Source organism: Candida oxycetoniae (genome assembly GCF_023343755.2).
Source record: "Candida oxycetoniae strain CBS 10844 chromosome Unknown scaffold45, whole genome shotgun sequence".
NCBI classification, from domain to species: Eukaryota; Fungi; Ascomycota; class Pichiomycetes; order Serinales; family Debaryomycetaceae; genus Lodderomyces; species Lodderomyces oxycetoniae.
The window spans coordinates 1-22,960 of record NW_026055412.1 but is presented as its reverse complement, the minus strand read 5'-3'; the positions used below and the strand labels follow the sequence as shown (position 1 = coordinate 22,960).

General features: G+C 38.5%; 11 protein-coding genes across 11 annotated transcripts; 4 read left to right on the top strand and 7 right to left on the bottom strand. All coding sequences in view use genetic code 12, as the record gives it.

Moving 5' to 3' along the window:
* Positions 1-335: 335 nt before the first annotated feature.
* Positions 336-1,979, bottom strand: LSC2 (succinate--CoA ligase (GDP-forming) subunit beta; the record flags this gene model as incomplete). The annotated part of the gene is made up of 2 exons (XM_049323367.1): positions 336-1,550; positions 1,947-1,979. 2 exons carry the CDS (start codon positions 1,977-1,979, stop codon positions 336-338), a joined length of 1,248 nt encoding a protein of 415 aa, XP_049180747.1.
* Positions 1,980-3,817: 1,838 nt separating this feature from the next.
* Positions 3,818-4,726, top strand: KGF56_002166 (rRNA-processing protein; the record flags this gene model as incomplete). Its single annotated transcript, XM_049323366.1, has 1 exon — positions 3,818-4,726. The coding sequence occupies one exon, from the start codon at positions 3,818-3,820 to the stop codon at positions 4,724-4,726; it is 909 nt and encodes a 302-aa protein (XP_049180746.1).
* A 251-nt stretch (positions 4,727-4,977) lies between these two features.
* Positions 4,978-5,565, bottom strand: KGF56_002165 (thiosulfate sulfurtransferase; the record flags this gene model as incomplete). The annotated part of the gene is made up of 1 exon (XM_049323365.1): positions 4,978-5,565. The coding sequence occupies one exon, from the start codon at positions 5,563-5,565 to the stop codon at positions 4,978-4,980; it is 588 nt and encodes a 195-aa protein (XP_049180745.1).
* A 690-nt stretch (positions 5,566-6,255) lies between these two features.
* MIS11 (trifunctional formate-tetrahydrofolate ligase/methenyltetrahydrofolate cyclohydrolase/methylenetetrahydrofolate dehydrogenase) lies at positions 6,256-9,096 on the bottom strand (the record flags this gene model as incomplete). The annotated part of the gene is made up of 1 exon (XM_049323364.1): positions 6,256-9,096. The coding sequence occupies one exon, from the start codon at positions 9,094-9,096 to the stop codon at positions 6,256-6,258; it is 2,841 nt and encodes a 946-aa protein (XP_049180744.1).
* Positions 9,097-9,596: 500 nt separating this feature from the next.
* Positions 9,597-10,589, bottom strand: MCT1 ([acyl-carrier-protein] S-malonyltransferase; the record flags this gene model as incomplete). Its single annotated transcript, XM_049323362.1, has 1 exon — positions 9,597-10,589. The coding sequence occupies one exon, from the start codon at positions 10,587-10,589 to the stop codon at positions 9,597-9,599; it is 993 nt and encodes a 330-aa protein (XP_049180743.1).
* Positions 10,590-11,831: 1,242 nt separating this feature from the next.
* On the top strand, positions 11,832-12,584 carry HMO1 (Hmo1p; the record flags this gene model as incomplete). The annotated part of the gene is made up of 1 exon (XM_049323361.1): positions 11,832-12,584. The coding sequence occupies one exon, from the start codon at positions 11,832-11,834 to the stop codon at positions 12,582-12,584; it is 753 nt and encodes a 250-aa protein (XP_049180742.1).
* Positions 12,585-12,728: 144 nt separating this feature from the next.
* On the bottom strand, positions 12,729-14,981 carry SDA1 (Sda1p; the record flags this gene model as incomplete). Its single annotated transcript, XM_049323360.1, has 1 exon — positions 12,729-14,981. The coding sequence occupies one exon, from the start codon at positions 14,979-14,981 to the stop codon at positions 12,729-12,731; it is 2,253 nt and encodes a 750-aa protein (XP_049180741.1).
* A 303-nt stretch (positions 14,982-15,284) lies between these two features.
* On the bottom strand, positions 15,285-16,940 carry BRF1 (transcription factor TFIIIB subunit; the record flags this gene model as incomplete). Its single annotated transcript, XM_049323359.1, has 1 exon — positions 15,285-16,940. One exon carries the CDS (start codon positions 16,938-16,940, stop codon positions 15,285-15,287), a length of 1,656 nt encoding a protein of 551 aa, XP_049180740.1.
* A 183-nt stretch (positions 16,941-17,123) lies between these two features.
* On the top strand, positions 17,124-17,741 carry KGF56_002159 (uncharacterized protein; the record flags this gene model as incomplete). Its single annotated transcript, XM_049323358.1, has 1 exon — positions 17,124-17,741. One exon carries the CDS (start codon positions 17,124-17,126, stop codon positions 17,739-17,741), a length of 618 nt encoding a protein of 205 aa, XP_049180739.1.
* A 123-nt stretch (positions 17,742-17,864) lies between these two features.
* Positions 17,865-19,211, bottom strand: DBP8 (ATP-dependent RNA helicase; the record flags this gene model as incomplete). Its single annotated transcript, XM_049323357.1, has 1 exon — positions 17,865-19,211. The coding sequence occupies one exon, from the start codon at positions 19,209-19,211 to the stop codon at positions 17,865-17,867; it is 1,347 nt and encodes a 448-aa protein (XP_049180738.1).
* A 247-nt stretch (positions 19,212-19,458) lies between these two features.
* On the top strand, positions 19,459-21,162 carry MTG2 (putative GTPase; the record flags this gene model as incomplete). The annotated part of the gene is made up of 1 exon (XM_049323356.1): positions 19,459-21,162. The coding sequence occupies one exon, from the start codon at positions 19,459-19,461 to the stop codon at positions 21,160-21,162; it is 1,704 nt and encodes a 567-aa protein (XP_049180737.1).
* Between the last annotated feature and the right edge of the window lie 1,798 nt (positions 21,163-22,960).

Genomic DNA, 22,960 nt, shown 5'->3' with positions numbered 1-22,960 from the left:
GTGTGCGTGAGTATATCTATCTATGTGTACCTCTCTGTCTACTCAATTGGCTTACTCCCTACCTACAATAGACATCAACAGTTAAAGATGGCTTCGTTATTGGTGGCAATATTTTTTTTTTTTCACTTTGATTCTTTTGAGCGCTTAATTTTTTCATTGTTTCTTTTTCGTTTTCGCAATCAATTTATAATTGAGTTGAGGAAAGAGGGATGGGATAGGATAGGTATGGAATAGAGGAAAGAGGGATGGTTTAATTAGTTTTACTAGTACGAGTTGTAGTATGAGAGTCTAGCAGCGTATTTTTTATGAAAATGTAGATATATGAGTAAGGGTTATTATGTTTGCTTTGGAGCCAATGAAACAATTTTCTGTGCTGCAGGATCCAAATCTTCAAAGAAATACAATTTCAAACCGGATTCGTCAATCATTTTCTTTGCCTCAGCCATATTTGTACCCTGCAATCTCACAACAACGGGGATCTCCAATTTGAAGTTCTTGGTGGCGGCAATCAACCCCTTGGCGACATAGTCGCATCTGACAATACCACCAAAGATGTTAACAAAAATACCATTCACTTTTTTATCCGACAAAATCAACTCAAAAGCCTTTTCAATAGTTTCCGGGGTCGCGGTACCACCACAGTCCAAGAAGTTAGCAGGTTCACCACCGTATAATTTAATGATATCCATAGTGGCCATGGCTAAACCGGCACCATTAACGATGTTTGCGATATTACCGTCCAATTTGATAAAATTCAATCCGTATTTACTAGCTTCCATTTCTTCGGGATCTTCTTGAGTAGGATCTCTCCACGAGTACACTTCTTGCTGACGGAATGCTGCATTATCGTCGAAGCCCAATTTGGCATCCATTGCCAACACCTGATGGTCTGGAGTCTCAGATAATGGGTTTATCTCAACTTGTGTACAGTCACGCTCTATAAAGCACTTGAATAAACCTTGAATTGTTTCAGCAGCTTGAGGAATTGCCTCCTGAGAAAATCCCAAGGCAGATGCAACTTCTGTAGCTTTTTCAATGGGAAGATTTGCATCTAGTGAAACGGGGAAAGTCTTGATTGCATTGGGGTCCTTTTCAGCAACACCTTCAATGTCCATACCACCTTGAGCAGATGCAACAATCACCGGCGTTTGTGCGGTTCTGTCTAATAAAATGGCAAGATAAGCTTCCTTCTCAGCGTCTCTTCTCTCAACAATGTAAACAGCAGTAACTATTTTACCAGCAGCACCAGTTTGTTTAGTAATAATTTTGTGACCCAACATTTGTTTGGCCAAGTCTCTAGCTTCTTCGGGGGAAGAAATCAACTTGACACCGCCTTGTAAACCAGAGTCAAAGTGTCCCTTACCACGGCCTCCAGTCAATGCCTGTGCCTTGATGACCAACTCGTTTGTACCCAATTTCTTAGCAGCTTCGTACGCGCCCTCAGCAGTAGTAGCTGGGAACCCCTTGGGGATTGGCACACCGTACTTACTCAACAATGCAGCTGAGCGAAATTCATGTAAAGATAAACATCTCTTTTGCTGGAAAGCAGACTATATGAATTCAAAATGGTTAGTAAAAAAGAATCGGCGTTAAAGCTTTGAATTTCATTGCTATATATTATTTATATTCATCTTTGAAAAATAAAAAAAAAAAAAAATGGCAGGGAGGAAAAAGACGAAAATGGATAGTCATTGCATAGAAGATGCAATCGTCAAAGTGTGATAATGACGGGGGCTCTTAGTTTCGATTTCAAAAAACGGGTCCAAAGGGGACACCGTGGAAGGAGGAAACAGAACGCTGTGAATAGGAATACCAGCCTTTGTCTTTAGAATAACAAATTAGGTACCTCCGGGTTAGCCCATTATTTTTTTTTTTTTTTTTTTTTGGCTTATAACAAGGGACTCAAAGCTTGTAACTTTCCGCTATATTGTCAAATTTTTACATACTCTTGAGATTCGAGTAATTGATCTTGACAACATTGGTAAAATCCAAAAAGTATGGTTTTTCTAGAATAAAAAGAAGAAGATGAATATATAGAAAATCTAACTGGTAGTTTAAGAGAATAAAATAGTTCTGGTGAAAAAAAAAAAAAAAACGTTGGCTTTCTTTTTCTTTTTATTGTTTTTTTTTTTTTTTTTTTCCAAGATCCCGTCGGTTATCGGTAAGGTAGTTTCTTGGGGCAAGAGAAACACAATGGGGGGGGGGGAGGGGGGTCACTTGAATTCTTTGTAGTTTGTTGGGTTTAAGTTAGTCTTATGGTAGTAAGCAATGAATGTGTTTTCGACTTGTTTCAGTTAATTGAGACAATTATATTAATTCCTTAAGAATGGTAAAGTCCCAATACTAGGTTCATCTCACGGAAAATAAACCCGTTAATTACCCTTTTTTCTTCTTGACATATTTTTTTCAGGTACCCCCGGGAACAGGGAATTATGCATCGACACTATCGAGCGAAGCGAGATGGTGGAGCACACTGAATAATGGCACTATCGAGCACGCTGAATAATGGCACTATCGAGCACGCTGAATAATGGCACTATCGAGCACACTGAATAATGGCACTATCGAGCACAATGACTAATGACACTATCTAGCAGAGCGAGTTAGTGTTGTAACAAGCTACTGAGTGTTGCTTCACTATCTCGCTCTGCTCGATGGTGGAGCGCCCTTTTCATCTCCCTTCTCTCTCTTTGTATGCACCTTCTCCACAACTCGGCTAACAAACTTTAGTTTCCAATCATGAAGGAAAAAAAAGGCTATCCTGGGGAATGATTTTAGTTTGAATTGAGATTTGTATAAATTTTGTCTTTGTCTTTGTTGTTACACGTGGACTCTTTAAGATTGGCCATTGTTTCTTCCATATGGTGATGGTCTTTATTGCAGATTGGTTTTTTTGTCAAATGGGAAAATCGGCAATTAATTTTGCTGTTCCCCAATGGTATCATCACATAATTACTCTGCTCATCACATGGAAGATGCTGATAATGCATCATCTTTGTCATCATCATCATCTGCTTCCGACACTAGTGATTCTGAAAACGAAGAAGCAGATAAGGATGAAGACGCCATGGCTCTAGACTAGCAAGCAAGCTAGTCTTTATTGCAAGTCTGCTCTCATATAGACTAGCAAGCAAGCGAGCTAGCCTTTAGTCACAAGTATCTACTTACTACTTACTACTCACTAGTCTCTGCTCTCCACTCACTACCCTCTACTTATTAGTCTCTGCTCTCCACTCACTACCCTCTTCTTCCTACTCTCTACTTACCAGTCTCTATTCTCTACATATTGCTCCACTACTCTCTTCTCTACTGCTCCTTTCTTCTTTTTACTGCTCATTACTCATTACTCACTATTGATTCACTCCACACTGTTGATTATAATTCTCACAGCTAATTCCACACCCTGAATTGACCCAATTATACTCTTTTTGATATAGAGGGTTTACTAGCAACTGACAATGCTACTCACTACTCACTACTCCATTACCTACTAATCTCTACTCACTACTTACTACTCACAATATACTATCTCGCTTTGCTCGATAGTGGAGCAGCACTGACTATACCGACACTATCTCGCTCTGCTCGATAGTGTTATTTCAAAGAGACATCTCTTTACGAAGGGAATTTCTTTATATTCAATATGAGGTGTTGCTAGTCGGTGGCAGTCAGTGTTGGTAGTCGGCGGCAGTCAGTGTCGCTAGTCGGTGTTGCTCCACTATCTCGCTCTGCTCGATAGTGTCGCTAGCTCATCTCTCATCGCTTTGTGAGGAAAAAAAAAATTAGTGTTTGAGTTGATCCATCTTTTCATCAAGTTATGTTGAGAGACAAGAAAAGACCTGTATTTAAAGATGAAGATTCATCAGATGAGGATGTGAGGCATTACCGAGACCCGGCTACAAAAAGCAGGGGCGAATGGCAGGGTGAAGAGGAAAGTGAAGAGGAGAGTGAAGGTCAAGACGATATAATGTCGAAATTATCATTTGGCACCCTAAATAAGATGCAATCGAAGCTACAACGAGAGGATAGCCGGAAAGGCGAGAGAATAAACAGACGAAACGGAAGAGATGTAATAAATATAGGAGATCGGGGAGTTAGTGAAGACAGTCAAGACAGTGAAGACAGCGAAGAATCTGAATCTGACACTGCTCCCAAAGTTTCTACAAGTACAAAGAAAAAAACTAGTAAACATGCACCAGCGGTATCTTCCAGTAAGAAACCAGTATCGAAAATCCGCGAGATCCCAGGCTTACCATCAAGAAAGACACACACGCTATACAAGGACATAAGATTTGACGCAGCTTACGGCAAGGCCGACTTGAACCAGGCACGGAAAAACTATGCGTTTCTTGATGACTATAGAAGAGACGAAATTAGCAAAATGGAGGATATTCTAAAGGATAAAAAATCTAAGCTCAACCAACACGAAAGGGAAGAAATAGAGCGGCAACTACAGTCATTGAAGTCAAGGATGGACAGTTTAAAGAATCGCGATATAGAAAATCTGATATTACTGGAATACAAAAAGAAGCAGTATCAGAATGTGAAAAATGGAAGTGCAACACAACCTTATTTCTTAAAGCGCAGTGAGCAGAGGAAAATTTTGAAAAAGGCTAAATACGATAGCATGAAACCTAGACAAAGAGAAAAGGCAATGGAGAGAAAGAGAAAGAAGAGATTGGGTAAAGAATTTCGACAGTTGGAATTTAGAGTGAATAATCAGTAAACAAAAGGAAAATTAAAAAAAAAAAAGAATCAGAAACGGAAACAAAAAGGAAAACAAAAACCGGTACCGTACATTTGTGAAAGAAATATGCTTATTTGGGCAAAGTGTATTTGGTGTTTTGAATTACATCTATAAATTTGAATACAGAATATAAAAAGTCACTGAAACTTGAAAGTTTTTCTCATTTGTTCATGTAATGACAAGAAAAAGGTTCCACCCACCACCTCCCTACTTATGCAGTGATGTGACAACTATGCTTTGTCTTTCACACTGTTTTCGTGGGATAACCAGTCTTCGTAACTTCCCAAGTAATTACCTCTTTTTTTATAACCAAAAGTATTGGCTAATTCCTCAGCTGCAGTAGATCTCACGCCACCGAGACAATAGAAAACCAACTCTTTATCCTTATCTGGTTTATCAAACCCAAAGCTTTCTTGAAACTCTTCAGGGTTTAAATCTAAAGCACCGGGGCTGCTTTTGAATGGGATGTTAATCGCACCTGGAATGTGTCCGTCACTAAACTCAACAGGCTCCCTTACATCAATCAAGATTGAGTCTGGGTGGTTTTGAGGGTTGGATGCAATATCCTTAACCTTATTGTAATCATATATTTTAGCCTCTTGTGTTTCTGTTAACACACTATAGAATCTGGTGCTATTTTGAGTTTGTTTGTTAACATTAACAGCAGTAAAAGAGCTCGATTTGGAATTGAAAGGATAAACCAAACTTGGCTTAATAAAATGACGCAACTGTTGCTTGATTACAAGACAAGATGACTGTTTTAAAGCTGTTCTCAGAGCTATTGGCGCTCTCTGTGCAAGTTGCCTTAAAGAATACATTGGTTGAATATTAATTATTATTATTATCTCAAGCTGTTCCCTAGGTTAAGAAAATTCAAAAAAAAAAACAAAAACAAACAGGGTCGAAATAGTATCAAAGATATCACTACCAATAAAAGCGTCCAAAAAGTAGTTGGGCTCAGTAAATGCTCCTCTTCTTTGTTTCAGCTCAACACGGAGACTAGAAAGTAATAAATCCTTTAATTTAATCTACAAAGAGATTGCCGTTCCTCGATGATTAATTTTTTTTTTTTTCTCTTCCGTGTTTTTCTCGTTTGATCAACGATTTGATGATTTGTTTATATTCTCTTCCGTCAAGAATCTATAAGTTTCATATAAAGTAATGAATAATCGGGTAAATGTGATTACAATGTTACTTTGTGAAACATCGGGTTTAATAAATTTGATTACATTGTTACTTTCCAAGTAACGATACCTGGTGAAATTGCATTTAATAAGAATTATATTGTGTTGAGAGTATAAATAGCGACTTCCCCTTCCTCAAAAAAAAAAAAAGAAAGAAATCACTCTATAATGCAAAAAATATAAAACAACAAAGCAGAAAACCAGTAGGTAATCTATTTTCTTTTAATCATAACATTCCTTAAGATTGGATTGAACAAATTTTTTTAAAGTAATTGTTTTCTTTAACGTCAACTGTTCTCTTTTTTCTTTCTTTTCTTCGCTGGCTTAAAACAAACCGTCAATTTCGCCGTCTTCATTAACCTCAACATTCATAAATCCACAGTGGGTTGGTAAGCCGGGAATTGTTTGTATTTCAGCAGCTAAAGCGTACAAGTACCCAGCACCAATTGATGCTCTAACGTCTCTGATAGGGAATTTGAAACCTGTTGGAACACCCTTCAAATTAGCGTCATGCGATAAGGAGTATTGCGTTTTGGCAATACATATGGGCAATTTCCCAAACCCTTGCTTGGTATATAAATCAATCTTTTTTTGGGCTTCTGGCGAAAACTCAACCTCCAGCGCTCCATACATTTCCTTAGCAATTGTTGAAATTTTATCCTCAACTGAAGGTTCGAGACCATAAAGAAAGTTAAAGTGCTTGTCCTTTCTGTTTGCCGCTTCAATGACGCCCTTGGCCAAATCAACTGCACCTTTGCCTCCTTCTTCCCAGTGGTTTGAAACAATTGCATCAACAGCACCAGCTTTCAAGGCTTCTTCCTTGATAATTTCGTGCTCCAGATTGGTATCGGATGACATCTTGTTGATGGCTACTACAACGGGCAAACCATACAACTTAGCGTTCGCAATGTGTTTGGCCAAATTAGCACATCCCTTTCTCAATAACTCAACATTTTCTTGAGTGTATTCTGGAGCTAATGGTGCACCAGCCTTCACCTCGGGACCTCCACCATGGACTTTCAATGCACGCACAGTAGCCACAATAACAATAACATCTGGAACCAAGCCACTTGCTCTACATTTGATATTAATAAACCGTTCACCACCCATTGTAAAATCAAAACCGGCCTCAGTAACTACGTAACCTTCTTGCTCTTTTCTTTCTTCGAAATTCAAGTCTGCTGAGGTGCCCGCCAATTTTAATGCCATTTTATCTGCCAAGATTGATGACGCACCAATAGAAATGTTGGCAAAAGGACCAGCATGAACAAAAACTGGAGTGCCTTCCAAAGTTTGCATAATGTTTGGCTTGATGGCATCTTTCAACAATGCGGTTAAAGCACCAGCACATCCGATATCTTCACAAGTAATTGGAACTCCAGCTTTGGATGAACCAATAACCATTCTACCCAACCTTTCTCTCATATCTTTCAATGAGTTGGCTAAAGCCAAAATGGCCATACACTCGGAAGCAACAGTGATGTCAAACCCTGTTGCTCTGGTGTACCCTTTTTCGGTGGGAGCTTGACCCACTGTAATGCCTCTCAAAAATCTGTCGTTACAATCAACAACCCTTCTCCAGGTGATGGAATCGGGATCAATATCCAACCTAGCAAACGCAGTGATCTCTTCAGGAGATAATTCGTTTGGATCAGTTTTATTGATTCCCAATTTTTCCAATCTTTTCAACATGGATGTTGTAAAAGATCTTTTACCTTTTTTCTCAGGTACCAATCTTTTATATAATGGACCATCCTTTTGGGTTGCTTCGTGGAACATTCTGGTATCAATAGCTGCAGCCAACAAATTATTGGCCATAGTTATGGCATGAATGTCACCAGTAACATGCATGTTAAATTCATCCATTGGAATAACTTGCGAATAACCACCACCGGCAGCACCACCTTTTATTCCAAAAGTTGGACCCATAGATGGCTGTCTAACATTTGCAAAAACGTTTTTGTTCAAATGAGCACCCAAAGCTTGAGCCAATCCAACCGTCGTAGTTGATTTACCTTCACCCAATGGAGTGGGAGTGATACCAGTAACCAAAATGTATTTACCATTAATTTTGTTTTCCAAACGTTTCAAAATATCCAAGGATACTTTAGCTTTGTAAAAGCCAAAAGGTTCCAACTCAGAGTCCAAAATACCTGCTTCCTCAGCAACTTGAGTAATACGTTTAGGTTGTTGTGCACGAGAAATCTCAAAGTCTGAAGGTACAGGTTTTTGCAAGTTTAACTTTAAAGGATTGGTAAATCTTGGGGTTTCATTATTCTTTTGGTAATGCCTCTTTGCGGCAAGAAACGCATTCTCTAGCAAACAAGCTACAGTCATAGGTCCAACTCCACCAGGAACAGGGGTAATCAACTCTACTCTTTCTTTAGCAACATCAAATTCAACATCACCCACCATTCTTTGACCCGATTTCTTGGTAGAATCTGCAATAAAATTGGTTCCAACATCGATTACAACAGCACCAGGCTTCAACCATTCTCCTTTAACAAATTGGGGTTGCCCAATGGCGGCAACGACAATATCAGCATTCTTCAAGTAATTTTTCAATTGTTCAAGAGGTGTTCTAGAATGAACAATGGTGACGTTAGCATTGGCTTTGGTCAACAAATTAGCCATTGGCTTACCTACAATGTCTGATCTTCCTAAAACAACAGCGTTTTTACCCTCGACATCGACTTGAGAAACTTTCAATAAATGCATGATTCCCTTTGGAGTACAAGGCAAGAAGAATGGCTCACCGCCCTTCTTGGCCAACTCACCAACATTAAATGGTCCGAATCCATCGACATCCTTGTCGGGTAAAACAGCATTGGTAATTTTTACTTCATCGATATGTTTGGGTAATGGCAATTGAACTAGTATACCATCAACATCCAAGGAATTGTTCAATTTTGATATTTCACTCAACAATTCAAACTCAGTTGTCTCTATAGGTAAATGAATCAATTCGCAAGCAATTTCAGCCTCCTCAGCGGCTTTCAACTTCATCTTGACATAAGTCGAAGAGTCGGATCTACCACCAACTTGAATAATAGACAAATGTGGCTTGAAGTCGGGGTGCTTCACTTGAAATTGGACAATTTCATCATGTACTTTATTTCGAAGATCTAGTGCAATGGACTTGCCGTCCAAGATACCAGCAACCATCCTCGTAAAAAGTGTTATACTATTGTTGAAAAATGGAAGAAAAAGTGATGAATCAAAGAGAGACAATCAAACAAAGTTGATAATTTTTCATATCGCCATCACCAGCGCGAAAAGGTAACTCGAAAAAATTTGACTCCTACTAAAAAAAATGACTCCTGCGTGTTTAAATAGATTTTATTTTCTTGAAAACATTATATGAGTAGTGGGTTTAGCGAGGGCTCATGCTAAGACGCGTGAGACAATATTGGTGAATTTATTGCGTTTGTAGTAGTTTTCAAGGGCGGGCTTAACTATCTATGCTATGCTTTAAAAGAAGCCGATTTCAATGGGGATTTTAGTGAAGTGAGTTTGGGTTTGAGAAAGAGTCAAAAGAAAGAATGAAAGAATCAAAGCAAAAAAAAAAAAAAGACAATTATGGGGTAGTTGGAGCAATTGTTCCCTAGCGATGCTAGAAAATTTCTTGTGCCTAGGGCTACACCTGGGGCTGCTCTTGGCCATTCCTAGGGCTTTTCTGAGACTTTTTCAACTTTGTCAATCAAGATATTCTTGATGTTGTACTTTTTGTTGATATTATGAGTAATATCGCCTGGTCCCAAATTGTATACAACATCCAATTCTGCATCGAGTAAAAAATTCATAGACTTGATCCACTGCACTGGCAAATAATTTGCCTTTAGCGTCTTTTGCACGGTGGTCTTGGCATCGCTTGAGATTTCACCATCTAAATTAGTAACAATCGGTATATTTTGCTTATGCAATTTACCATCTAGAAAACTCGCTAGTTCTGGAACTATTTGTTTTAGTATTTCATTATGAAAAGGAATGGAGACTGGTAGTTTAACAGTTTTGAGCACCAGCCTGCTATGTTCTCTTTTCAACTTTTCTACAAACTCGTCTAACCTTGTCAATACTCCAGAAATTACAATTTGAGTTTTGGAGTTGATATTAGCCAAAACTTGATATTTCGTAGCCAATGCAATCACGTCATCAACAAAACTCGGTCGTACTAATAACGCAACCATGCCATACTTGTTTTTGTTGTTTTTGTTGCAGCCGTTGCAGCCGTTTTCCCTAAAAACAATATCTTCCATCAACTCGCCTCTTAATCGCACTAATTGAATAGCAGTTGGAAAGTCAATTACTCCACTTAGGGTTAAAGCAGTATATTCACCTAGCGAATGACCCAACAAGTATTTGGCACCAGCAAGCAAGGGGACATTGTTCACTTTTTCGTATGTTTTCAAGGTAATGTAAGTAGTGGCTAAAATTGCTGGTTGAGCATTTCGAGTATCAAGTAATGAAATGGAGTTGTTTGCTTCATTATCGCTGAATAGATATTTGGAAAAATTGAATCCCAATACCGAGTCGACTTCTTCCAACAAGTTGCTATAAAGGTTCAAATATTGTTTATTGGGGTTGATTAAACCAGGTCGCAAAATACCCTGTCCGGGACACGTGATAGCATACCTCTGTGCTAACTTTAGTTTGCTCATTTGAAAAGGTCACCTTTACTAAAAGCTATCAAACCATAGTAGAAAAAGATGAGAGATGAGGGAGTGGGGGGGGGGGGGGGGGGGGGGGGGGGGGAAAGGGACAACGCTACCAAATGTGTAATATAGAAACAACGGCATAACCCATCAATTAGTATATGACAGCCTTATCGATAAAACACAATGTAGCATTTAGCCAATTAGGATAGAATAGATAAATTGGCCGAGTTACTAGAATAGGCTGAGTTACTAGAATAGGAGTTACTAGAATAGGCTGAGTTACTAGAATTGGCCGAGTTACAAGGGTATTATTAGACACGAGTTTAGTTGATATCTCGTGTTATGTGGGAAACCATAACAAATACATCAGATTATACAATACAATACAATAGAAAAAAAATACGTGTTTTATGTACTTTGATACGATATAAAAATCCAACTACCTCGCCAATATTTCCAACTACTACGCCAATATTTATTGAGGTCTCTCCAGCACACTTCCACTACTTTCCGCTATTTTCGGCTCTAGTCAGTGTGCTCCACTATCTCGCTCTGCTCGATAGTGTTCCTCGATAGTGTTGCTCGATAGTGTTGCTCGATAGTGTTGCTCGATAGTGTCACTCGATAGTGTTGCTTGATAGTGTTGCTCGATAGTGTCACTCGATAGTGTTGCTCGATAGTGTTGGCCGATTGTCGCTGAGACGACTTTAGCGCTTAATTTGTTGATGCCTTAGCCGAGTGTTGACGCGAAAACTAGCGATTCTGCGCGTGTAAGTGCACTAAGCTACACGCGCACACTAGAAAGAATTTTCCAAGATTCTTTCACTAAAGAGACTTTTCTTTTTTTCTTTTTTTTTTGTTTTTTTCCCACAAGCTGCCGCCGCGCCCTTCCCTTAAGAATTCCTTTAATTGGCACGGAAATGGACTGCGCACGCCAAAAAATATGGGTCGCACCTCACCAAAAACTTTCTTTAAAATGTTGGCGATTCCCACTCGATTCAGAAAATTTTTTTCTCCTACATTGACTTCCCCCCCCTCTTTTTCTTTTTTCTCCTTCCATTCTGGTACCAGACTTCGACACAACATCACCACCACTTAGCACCATTACCGCCACCAAATACCATCCCACCGTCTTACCACTCGAAAGAATTTTTTTCTCACACATTCTCTCTATTTCTTTACAAACAAACAAACAAACAAACAAACACAATAAAAAAAATTGGTCAAGGACAAATACATATAAGAATGACATCAGAGTTGAGGACCACCAAAGATGTTTTAGTGTCTTCGCTATTTGAGTTATCGAAAGCAGCACAAGAAGCTGCAAATGCAGCTGTTGATTTCTATAGAGTAGCTACAGGCGGAGAAGAGGATGTTACTACTGAGCAATTACACCAAATTCAAGAAGCTATGAAAATTGCTGTTTCAGCTACTACTGGTATCAAGCGTGAATTGCCTCAAAGTAATGTTAATGGAAATGAAAAAGTTAAAAAGAAAAAAGTTGAAAGAGACCCAAATGCTCCAAAAAAGCCATTGACGATGTTTTTCGCTTTTAGCTTCCATTTGCGGAAATTGATTGCTGAAGAAAGGAAAAAAAAGGATTTGCCCAACCTTAGTGCTATCGATATGAACTCAATGATCAAGGATCGTTGGGACAATATCACCAGTGAAGAAAAAGCAAGATGGAAACAAAAATATGACGACGAAATGAAAACCTACAATTTGGAAAAGGCCAAATACGAACAAAGCTTGAAAGACGGATCTTATTATAAGGCTCCTCCTGCTCCTTATGCTAGTGGATACACCGGGCCCAATCCAGTTTTAATAACTCCAAGAGCTGAAGAAATTGTGGAAGAGGACGATGATGAAGAAGAAATCGATGAGCCCGTGCAAATCCCAATTTTGAGTCAAGAAGAAAAGGAAAGAAAGAAGAAGAAGAAGGCTGAAAAGAAGGAAAAGAAGAAGAAGCTTGCATTTGCTTCACAATCCCCTCACTGACTTGACCAAAAAAACAACCTTCATTAATATCAACCGCCCCATTTACTAGCAACTTCATTTTTACCAGTGTATTACTTTAAATTATATATGTTGTATTGTATTGTATTGTATTGTATTTGCTTACGGCTTCTCTTTGTGTTTGCTTCACATACCTTTCTTCTTCTGCTTATCAATATGAGCACGAAGAACTTTTTGTCTTTCACGCAATGATAGTTTCTGCTTCCCTTGAACTGCCTTTTTATGTATCATCATTACAAAATTCTTCTTCCTAGATTTCTCCTTATTAGTCGTTGAATGAGGAGCATCACGTTTACCCTTGCGTGATCCAAATTTACCCCTGTCTTCTTTGCCTTCTTTTGCATGCGCAATTCTTTCTTCTCGTAATTGCTTGTATTTTACTTTACCTACTAGTTTGCTTGAATCAATTGCATCTTCATTTCTTATACCCATTAGTTTGGAAACGCCTGCTTCTGTACGTAGTTCTTCTAATTTGGCAAAATCAGCAGGCGTAAGGATCCTGCTGGATAACATTTCGTTCATGGCTAACTCTGTGGAAATCGCCGATGAAGAAGAAGAAGAAGAAGAGTCGAGTTTGGTTTTCTTTCTCGGCCTTTCTTCTTCTCCCCCACCCTTCTCTTCCTTTTCCTCCTCATCAGAAGATAATTCCAAATCAGAAACATCCTCATCATTTTTCTTTTCATCTTCATCCTCGCCACTATCTGATATGTCAATTTCTTCATCCGACTCTACAGTTATCCACTCTCCCTCTATTTCAGTTCCATCCTCGTCATCCCCGTCATCAACTTCCCAATTTGCATCATCTTCTTCATCTTCCTCATCATTATTCCCATGTTCTTGTTTCCACTTGGCCAATAATTCCAAGCCGGGTATACCGTGAACTGCTTGTTCTACACCATACTGCGGTCCTCTAGGTTTCAGCTTGTCTCCCTTTTGCAACTCCATACTAGCAACCTTACCCCGGTCTTTTCTTAATAACATATCTGGTGCAATTTCACGATATAACGAAATCAAAGACCTTGCCGCTGTCATTACTGCTTTAGACTTGGATCCTTTATACTCAGTCAAATCTTGTAATAATGAAGCATCAATAGCTAAAGGAGCACGCGCCAAAATCTCCCGAATTGTGTTTATCCCTGCTGAGGCTACTTCAGCAGCAACACCATCACTAACAAACTCATCGGCTATTTTTCTCACTACAACTTCAATGTTTTCCGGCGGCACCAAGTCGTGTGACGCTTGAGCTGAAGCTGCCATTATTTGAGTAACGTTCCTTTGTTTCGGTGTGAGGTATTTCAAGAAAAAGGTATAAATACCCAATACAATCAACTTATGGGTACCAATCAACCTTGAAATCAAGTTCAAAAACAAAATCTTTTGATCTAAATCAAATTTATTGGAGTTTTTAGAACTTAGATGATTATCAAACAACTGTTCTGCAAAACCTTGAGGATCTCTTAATAAATGAATAGCCGAAAAATTTAAATACGTCGCCGAGTGTTTGGTGCTCAGTTTTTTCTTCATTTGTTTGATTGCATGCTCCAATTTCTTGCCTCTTTTCGATGATTTCTTATTAACTTCTAATTTGTGCTTCAATGCCCCCATATCAAATCCGTTCTCGTCACTTGAGTCATCTTCAAAGTTCTCTTCTCTTTCCTTATCTGCTCCTAAAAAGAATCTGGCTCCAGCAATGGCAACTTTTACATCTGGGTGCAATGCTGCTTGTGTCATTATTTCCACAGTACGTGAGTCATCCCATATACCTCTTCTCCATAGCTCTCTAGTTAATTTTGTAGCCCATAGCCCCTGGGTATCTTTTCGTTCCAAAAGATTAAACAATAAGGCTTGTGTCGATTTATTCAACTTTTGATTTTTGGCCCCTGTATTGACCGATTTCAATAATGAAACCAAGGTCGAGTATATCTGCCGTCTCATTTGTTTTACATGTTGGCCTGTAGGAGTAGTTCCCGTGGCATATGCAGTCAACAATGGGAAAATGGTTTGCATCAAACTTTCAGCTGTAATCACACCTTTATTCCTCAACATAGTTAAGCATTGAATAATCTTTTCACGTAAATCTGGAGTCAAATTACGATGGTTGGAAAGCAACAACGTTTTCAATTCTTGTGGAAAATTAGCAGTCTCCTTAGGATAACAGTTACATACAGCTGAAAGAAACCCAATCAACTCTATAAAATCTGTCGCTGAATTCGTATCTGCTGCTCCCGCGGGGTTCTCCAAATACAAGTCACGAAGTGACTCATAATGAGAATATTGCTGTACAAACTCTTCATAATAGGACTCTGGGTCTCTTTTTACTACATTTTGTAGCAATATGATATTAGTCGGCAAGATAGCCGCCCTTCTTTGTTTCCCCATCTCCTAATAGTAGTAGCTCTAATCTGTTAATAATACTATACAAGATGGAAAAAGAGAAAAATGAAAAAAAGAAATCGCGATGAGCATCGCAAAATTATGGTAGCATTAGAAATAAAACTATGAGACTAGTCACAACTACTCTTTCCACTATCGAGCGAAGCGAGATAGTGCTGCTATTAAATGCTGCTATCAAGTGCTGGTATCAAGTGCTGGTATCAAGTGCTGGTATCAAGTGCTTCTATCAAGTGCTGGTATCAAGTGCTGCTCCACTATCTCGCTTCGCTCGATAGTGTAGATAGGACACTAATTTTTATCTCCAAACAAGACTTGCAACGATTCATAATTGATCTTTTTAGATACCGAGGTTTTGGAGATAAACATTTTTGCACTATCAGCTGCACTTTTCGGTGTTCCATCTTCATCTAAAACAATATCACCAAGTTCCTTCTGTAATTCTATAGGTATTGAGTTTCTTTGCTTCTTACGACGAGGACCATCTATTGCCGCCGAAGTGTTCCCTGTTAACTCGTCGGCTTTTTGTTTTAGTCTCTTACGTTCCTGCTCCACCATGTAATCGTGATTTAACCCCGTCCAAATTCTCTCCTTCACTGCAACTTCCTCCGGCGTCATTCTGCTTTCCTCCACAATTTCATCATCGTCATCTGAGTTGAGTTCAACTTCTGAAGAAACCGATTTCAAAATCTCAGCGGTAGTGGGGAGATTTTTAACCAAATTTTTTGGCCAATTGATATTCCAAACCTTGTTGGCATCCAAATCATCAATGCCACCAGTTGCCTCAGACGGTGTCTTGTATAGCGAACCTTCCAATTTGTTCCTCTTTGCTACTAATATTCTTTCAATCTGTTCGTTTATCAATTTTTTATCAATCGTGATATCGCTTAATATCGTATTCATCAAGATCTGTTTCTGTTGTTCTTCATTACTCAATTTTCCCAAGTATTTGGATTTTTCCTCCTGCGTCATATTCTCCAAATCATGAAAAGTTTCTTGTTGTCTATTTTGTAATTTCTTTGCAATCTTCAATTCGTTCATTCTATTCTTGTCATATGAAGGCGGATTGGAACTCTCAACAGCTACTTCGTTCCGAAACCCTTCAACCGATAACTGGGCAGCTTTTGTCTTTTTGAATTCATTCAATCTACGCTGTAGTGTTTCTTCGCCAACGTGTGAAATTGCAACAATTTCGGCGTGGCTTCTGCGGAAATTGTTCATTCTTGCTGCCAACAAAACACATGCACCCGCAATCCCGGCTGGACGTCTACCTTCATGTATCCAGTCAGCTGACATTCTATGGGCCAATTTAACAGCATCCTTTGCCACTTTTGTAGCCTTATCCTTAAAGTCCAACTTTTCAACAAAATGCTGGATAAACAAAGATGGATCAGCAAGCGGAAGCGACGTGATATGTAGTGCCTTGACCATCTTCAAAAAAGTGGCGCCCAAGGAATACACCGATATTTGTAACCTTGAGCTGAAATCAATCAACATATGATGAGTTCGTTCTTTACGACACGCGACATAAAGACAAGTAGCCAACACATTATTTGACCTTCTACCTTGCACGAAATTCATAGTCAATGCTAATTTAAACCATTCGCCAGCTGCCTCTGCTATAAAATCAGCTATTTTCAAAGATGCAGCTATTCGTCTTATTTTCCTTTTCCCATTACTAATTGTTTGTTCTCTGCTTTCCATAGCATTTTGTCTTCCTCCTGCAAACGAGGCCCTAGCTTGATCCGCACCAACCATAGCACCTTGCACCATAGCAGCCCCACTTGACGACTCACCAAACTGTACTTCTGAAACAATAGGGTTTTCTTCAAGAACCGTGCCGCATCGAAGACACGAGATATCTCCCGCCGCTGTATATCGATTCACATCAAACTGCGTATGACCACAGTTGACACATTTCTGCTGCTTCTTTTGTCGATTACTCATATTTTCATCACTATGGGAAATCTTACTCTTATCAATAAAAGGGGTTACTTACTTAACCTTGGTGTTATACTAAAGTGAAAAATGAAAAAGAAAGAAAAGATTGTTGTTATCAAACAAATACTCAATTTGAAAAAAAAAAAAAATTAAAGGAGAATAAATCATACAAGGAAGGGGGAAAATTTGATGATGAATAGGGAGGTAAAAGAACAGGGTTATAAAGATGTGGAAATAAGGCCCTACGACGGAGAAGAAGGGTCTTCTTCAGGACTACTGATTTTCCAGTCCAAACTTTCTAAAGGACCAGAGATGGTCATCAATGCCAACAATGAGAATAATAGTAATGGTAATGATGATGTTAAGGTAATGAGCCACTTTCCTTATAATTTAGTAATAAAAGTAGCTACATCAGAACCAAGAGATGTGCTACAGTCGGAACGTACATGCTTGACTTTTGTTCGGTTTGCCGCGGCTTTGTTCTTCACCGCATTGGGTATAATTTTGAATTTCAAATTAGACACTTCGGGCAATAATTTGCTAGATAAGCCTGGTAAGCATCCTCGTGGTTTTAACCACTCAAAGTACTCGCAGGCCGCATCCTTTGTGATGTTGATACTCTCATTGCTTGTATTGGTGATCAGCACAATAAACTATTTTATTACGATTAATCGATATGCGCAACGCAAAATCGAAACGTATAACTTTAATAACTTAACTACAATGATTTGCATGACTGGGATAATAGTATCATTGGGCGTGATAAATATCACAATGATTATAGAAGGGTTTTTGGAGGAGTCTTGATTGTGCTTCACTATCGAGCAGAGCGAGATAGTGTTGATAGCGTCGGTGCAGCTAATGAGCTCCACTATCTCGCTCTGCTCGATAGTGTCGATAGTGTCGATAGTGTCGATAGTGTCGTTGGTTTCATGTGGTCTTTTGTTTCTTCTTTTTCTTTTTATCCCTCCTAGATTCTAAACTGTTTTCTTCACTATTGGCACGCTTGCTTTTGTTTACCTTTTTCTTTTCTCCAAATCCTTCCTTATCCATCTCCATCATAGCTTCTCTTTTCGCAGTTGTCATAATTTGTAAAGAATCCTTAATCACTTTGTCATCATCAACATCCTCTAATAATTCCATCTTCTTATTGATCCTCGCTTCGATACTCTGAATTCTTTCAATATCTCTTTCTCCAATTATACTAATAGCATCACCTTTCCTGCCTGCTCTAGCAGTTCTACCGACTCGGTGGATAAAATCATCTGGATCAGACGGTATATCGAAATTGATCACCAATTCAACTGTTGGTATATCCAATCCTCTAGACGCTACATCGGTAGCTATCAAGATTCTCGCTGCTCCTGCTTTAAATCTGTGTAATGAGTTTGTCCTCTCAGATTGAGGCATTTCTGAATGCAATGAAGCAACTCTAAAATCTAGTTTTCTCAATGCCCTCCTTAGAACTTCTGCTGTCATTGTACGATTAACAAACACAATAGCCGTTGCGTCTTTGTATTTGGGTAGTAGCAAAATCGAGTTCAAGTATGCATCTTTGACAAAGGATGGGACAAACACGTATAGCGTGGAAAGAGTCCTTGGAATAGCAACCTTGTCCACAGACTCCACTTGATGCATAAATACGGGTAATTTGTCAGCAGGTCGTGGCTTATCCTTTAACACCTTAACTGCATCAGTAATAGTGGCAGTAAACAATAAAGTTTGTCTCTTGTCACTTGAAGGAAGCACCGAAAAACACCTTTCCAAGTCACTTCCGAAACTATTGCTTAATAATCGGTCAGCTTCGTCTAAAACTAAATACTGCACCCTTCGCAATCCAGCAATAGTTGTTTCTCCACTGTTTAAAATATGATCCGCTAGTCTTCCTGGTGTAGCAATAACAAAATGCGGTTTCGTTTGCAACTCCAAAGCTTGTTTAACGAAATCTTCACCTCCAACAACTACACATACTTTTATATTCATCTGTGCACCTAAAGCAACAAACTGTTCTGCTATCTGTAGTGCCAATTCTCTTGTAGGGGTTAGAACAAGCCCAAATATCCCCAATGGGTCTTCTGACCATTTTGTCAACATGGGAGAAGCAAAAGCTATAGTCTTACCAGAACCAGTCTTGGCCCCTCCAATACAATCACGACCTTTTAGTATTTCCGGTATACACGCAGCTTGAATCGATGTTGGTTTATGGATTTGCATGGCTTCTAGCGACTCCGCAAGCCATTTTGCAACACCTAATTCTTGAAAAGATTGGGTACCCATCTAAGTTTTAAAGTCCAAATTCAAGTCCAAATTCAAGTCCAAGTTCAAGTCCAAGTTCGAGTTCGAGTTCAAGTTCAAATTCAAGTTCAAGTCCGTGATGATCATCGGAGAAAAGAACCAAAAAAAAAAAAAAAAAAATTAAAAAAGAAAAGTGAAAAATTTGAAAAATTTGAAAAAAAGGAACAACCCCCCTTGCCCCAGGTTTGCCAAAAAAAAGGGTTCAGATTAGAAGGATGAGTATCAACAGATGACCAAATTACTACAAACACTACAGAGACTGATACATTACTCCACTAGACTTCGAAACTCGGTTGTTGAGTCTCCTATCTCTACATCACCACGTCCAAATTATGCATTCTACGATTCTTTTCCTGAATATGAAGCAAACCAAAGTCGAGTTTTCCAGACTATCAAAAATACAAAGAACCAGGAACAAGTTATCAAGATTTCGCAAATAATAGAAAGTCCTTCACCAGAACTGGAAACCAATAATGCGGAATTGCGAGTTCACAAGAACCCAAAGTTTTCTAGGCCGCGGAACTTGATAAGCATAGCTGATTATTTTTCGGGAAATTCACATCATTTACATCATGTTTTTTATTCGAGCTTGATGGCGGCGAAGTCCAGGAGAGCTCAACGTATAGAGAACCGGAAATTTATTGACTTGAAAATAGTTAAAATGACCACAGGTGCAGGCGGTAATGGGTGTGTATCGTTTTTCAAAGATAATTGGAAATCACAGGGTCCTGCAGATGGGGGTGATGGCGGGTCAGGAGGTGATATATATATCAATGTTGTTGATCGTGGAACCAACTCGCTACACAACTTAAACAAGAAGTACGTAGCAACCCTGGGATCCCCAGGAAAAGGCGGGCAATTGGATGGTAAGAATGGTGAAGATATTGTTATCGATATTCCACTAGGGACAATAATTCGCTGGATACCTGATCCTCAAATTTTCAAGAAATATGTCAGTCAAAAAGAAGGGGACCCTTTGGATAATGTGTTTATAGAGTTGGAATTGCGACGACAACGACAACAACATCATTATCATCAAGATCTTTATGGGATGGAAGAGGAGGGAGATGACTATATGATCCAGTTGAATCGAGATAGTTATGAACCAGGGAGTGGTTGGAATTTCAAAAAGCATGAAATGGAATATTACTATGCAAAGAGTTTTTTCAAGTCGCTAAACAAGAGAGTAACTGAGTATGATGAGGCTATGAGATACGAAGAAAGACAACAAGACCAATTTCCTTTATTTGGATTAGATTGTGATAAAGTAACTACGAGACCAGAATTGTTCTTGAGAGGTGGTAAAGGTGGCTTAGGTAATATGCATTTTATTACCACGGATGTTCGTAATCCCAACTTTTGTAAAATTGGAAGGTCGGGGATCAGTGCACATTTCTTATTAGAATTGAAATTGATTGCTGACTTGGGATTAGTTGGATTGCCAAATGCCGGGAAATCGAGTTTATTACGAGCCATTTCAAAAGCTAAGCCAAGAGTTGGACATTGGGAATTCACTACATTGCAACCTACAATTGGTACGATTCAACATAGAATTGATTCAGATCCATTTACTGTAGCAGATATACCAGGGATCATTAAAGGTGCCTCGAATAACAAAGGAATGGGACTAGATTTTCTACGCCATATTGAAAGATCAGGCGGATTGGTATTTGTAGTGAGTTTAGAGTCAGAAGACCCCAGCAGAGATTTGCAGACATTGATTGATGAAGTTGGACATAAAAGGATGAAGGATAAAAAAGTACTTGTTGTTGCTACAAAGGCCGATTTGAGCAATCAAGGTGAGAATTTTCAAAGATTAAAGGATTTTTTGCAAGAAAAGCACCGTGAATGGAAGATTGTACCAGTTTGTGCACCAAGAGGTGAGAATATAGAATGTTGTGTAGAATTGATGAATGAGGTGGCCAAGAAGTAGACGAAAAGGTGTAAATAGTTATTTAATTTAGATATTACCAACAAGTTTTTATTTCCCACCAAGAGAGATGAGGAAACTCTTTAACTTTGTACATTTTTTTTCAAACAGCATCTGACATAAATGAACCATTTGTATCAGATGTGACGATTTCATTAAAATTGTCTACTAAAACTTTTAACGGGAGTTCAAAAAAAAATTAAAAAAAAAATACATATCTCCAACAGAGTTGTTGTAAAAATGAGTTTAGTGTAGACTCATGTAGTTTCGAAATCCTCCGCAAAAAACGAGGACGAGAAGAGAGAAAGTAGGGGCGGGGCCGTTACAGGCAGCATAAAAATAGTGGTAACGTTGTACCTAAATTTTGCATCAGATAAGATCACAAAAAAACTTGAAACAACTGTAAAGGCATGAAGTTGGAACCACAGTTGAAGATGATAGTAAGTTTATGAGATAGAGTTGGTGTAATGTATAGGTTAGAATTTTGAGCTTGAAGTGTGACGAGCTAGCCAAAAAATGTAATGGAAAGCCTTGTATCTTGTCCTCTTGTAAGTTTGTTTCGCTTCTTTGGAATTGACAGATGTGTTTCATATCATGTCATATCACAATATTCTTTGAATACAAGGGTTCTAGAGCTAGGGTCTCAAGTGAGTAGAATTTTAGAGTTAGATTCTCAAGTGAGTAGGATTATAAAGCTGGAGTCCAAGGTGAGTAAAGCTGGATTTCCGTGATGCAGGGGAGAGTCATTTATTGACGGACAAAAGTTTTCTTCGGAGTTTGTCAAAGTCTACTAATTTCAACAGTGTTCGCTTAATTGCATTTGCACGCTATGAAATCCAGGATTTTTCTTGTCAATTCCGCTTCCTCTATTCATCTAAAGTTTGTAGACTGTTTTTCTTAACCAATTAACTTTGGTCAAGAAATATCCATCTCAATTGCTCATTTTACAACTTATTTAGGAGAAAAGGGATGCAAGCAATTATAGAAATAATTGGCAAGCAAACTGCAAAAAGAAAAACAAAAAAAAAAAGACACTTAATTGAGTAGCCTTTAGCTCCTTGACACGAGGCGTAAAAAGACAAAGTTTCCATAAACATTGACACGGGAGGGGGAGATACTTGTAGAGCAACCCTATAAAAATTAGGCCATTCCGTCAAATCCATTGGAGTAAATGCATATGTCGGTAGCGCTATTGCAAGGAAAAGAAAGAAAAAGAAAAAAAAAAAATTCTCAAGAGACGGAATTAGAGTTTCCCTTTTAAGCTTTTTTCCTTCGAGGTGGGTTCTTATCTTCATTTGTTTCCCCTTATACTTTTGGCTTTTTGCAACTCTATCTGGAACTCAACTCGACATTTTTATATGTAACATGTAAAAAGTAAGAGCAAAAAGTGTCCGAGCCACATTTTTCTTTGGTGGAAAATCTGACTAGAGAGTGATTGTAGAAACTATATCTTATCAGTTAGCCATTAATCTCTCTCCCATGCAAGTGAACATTGTCTTACAAAAATGAGCCACATTCAACCATCTTTTATTTTCTTCTGTCTTTTATCGGCTTTTCCTCTTATGGGGGCAACCATAAAGGAGATTTAACCATCTAACCTTAAGTGTTTTCCAAATTTATTCTATACGTTAAGTAAAGATACATCAAACCTGATCATTTTAAGTAACAAACTTACGGCTAGACATGTGGTAGTGGGAGTAATTGCTTTTTCTTTTTCTTTTTCTTTTCCTTTTTCTTTTTCTTTTCCTTTTTTTTTTTTTTTTTTTTTTTTTTTTTTTTTTTTTTTTTTTTTTTTTTTTTT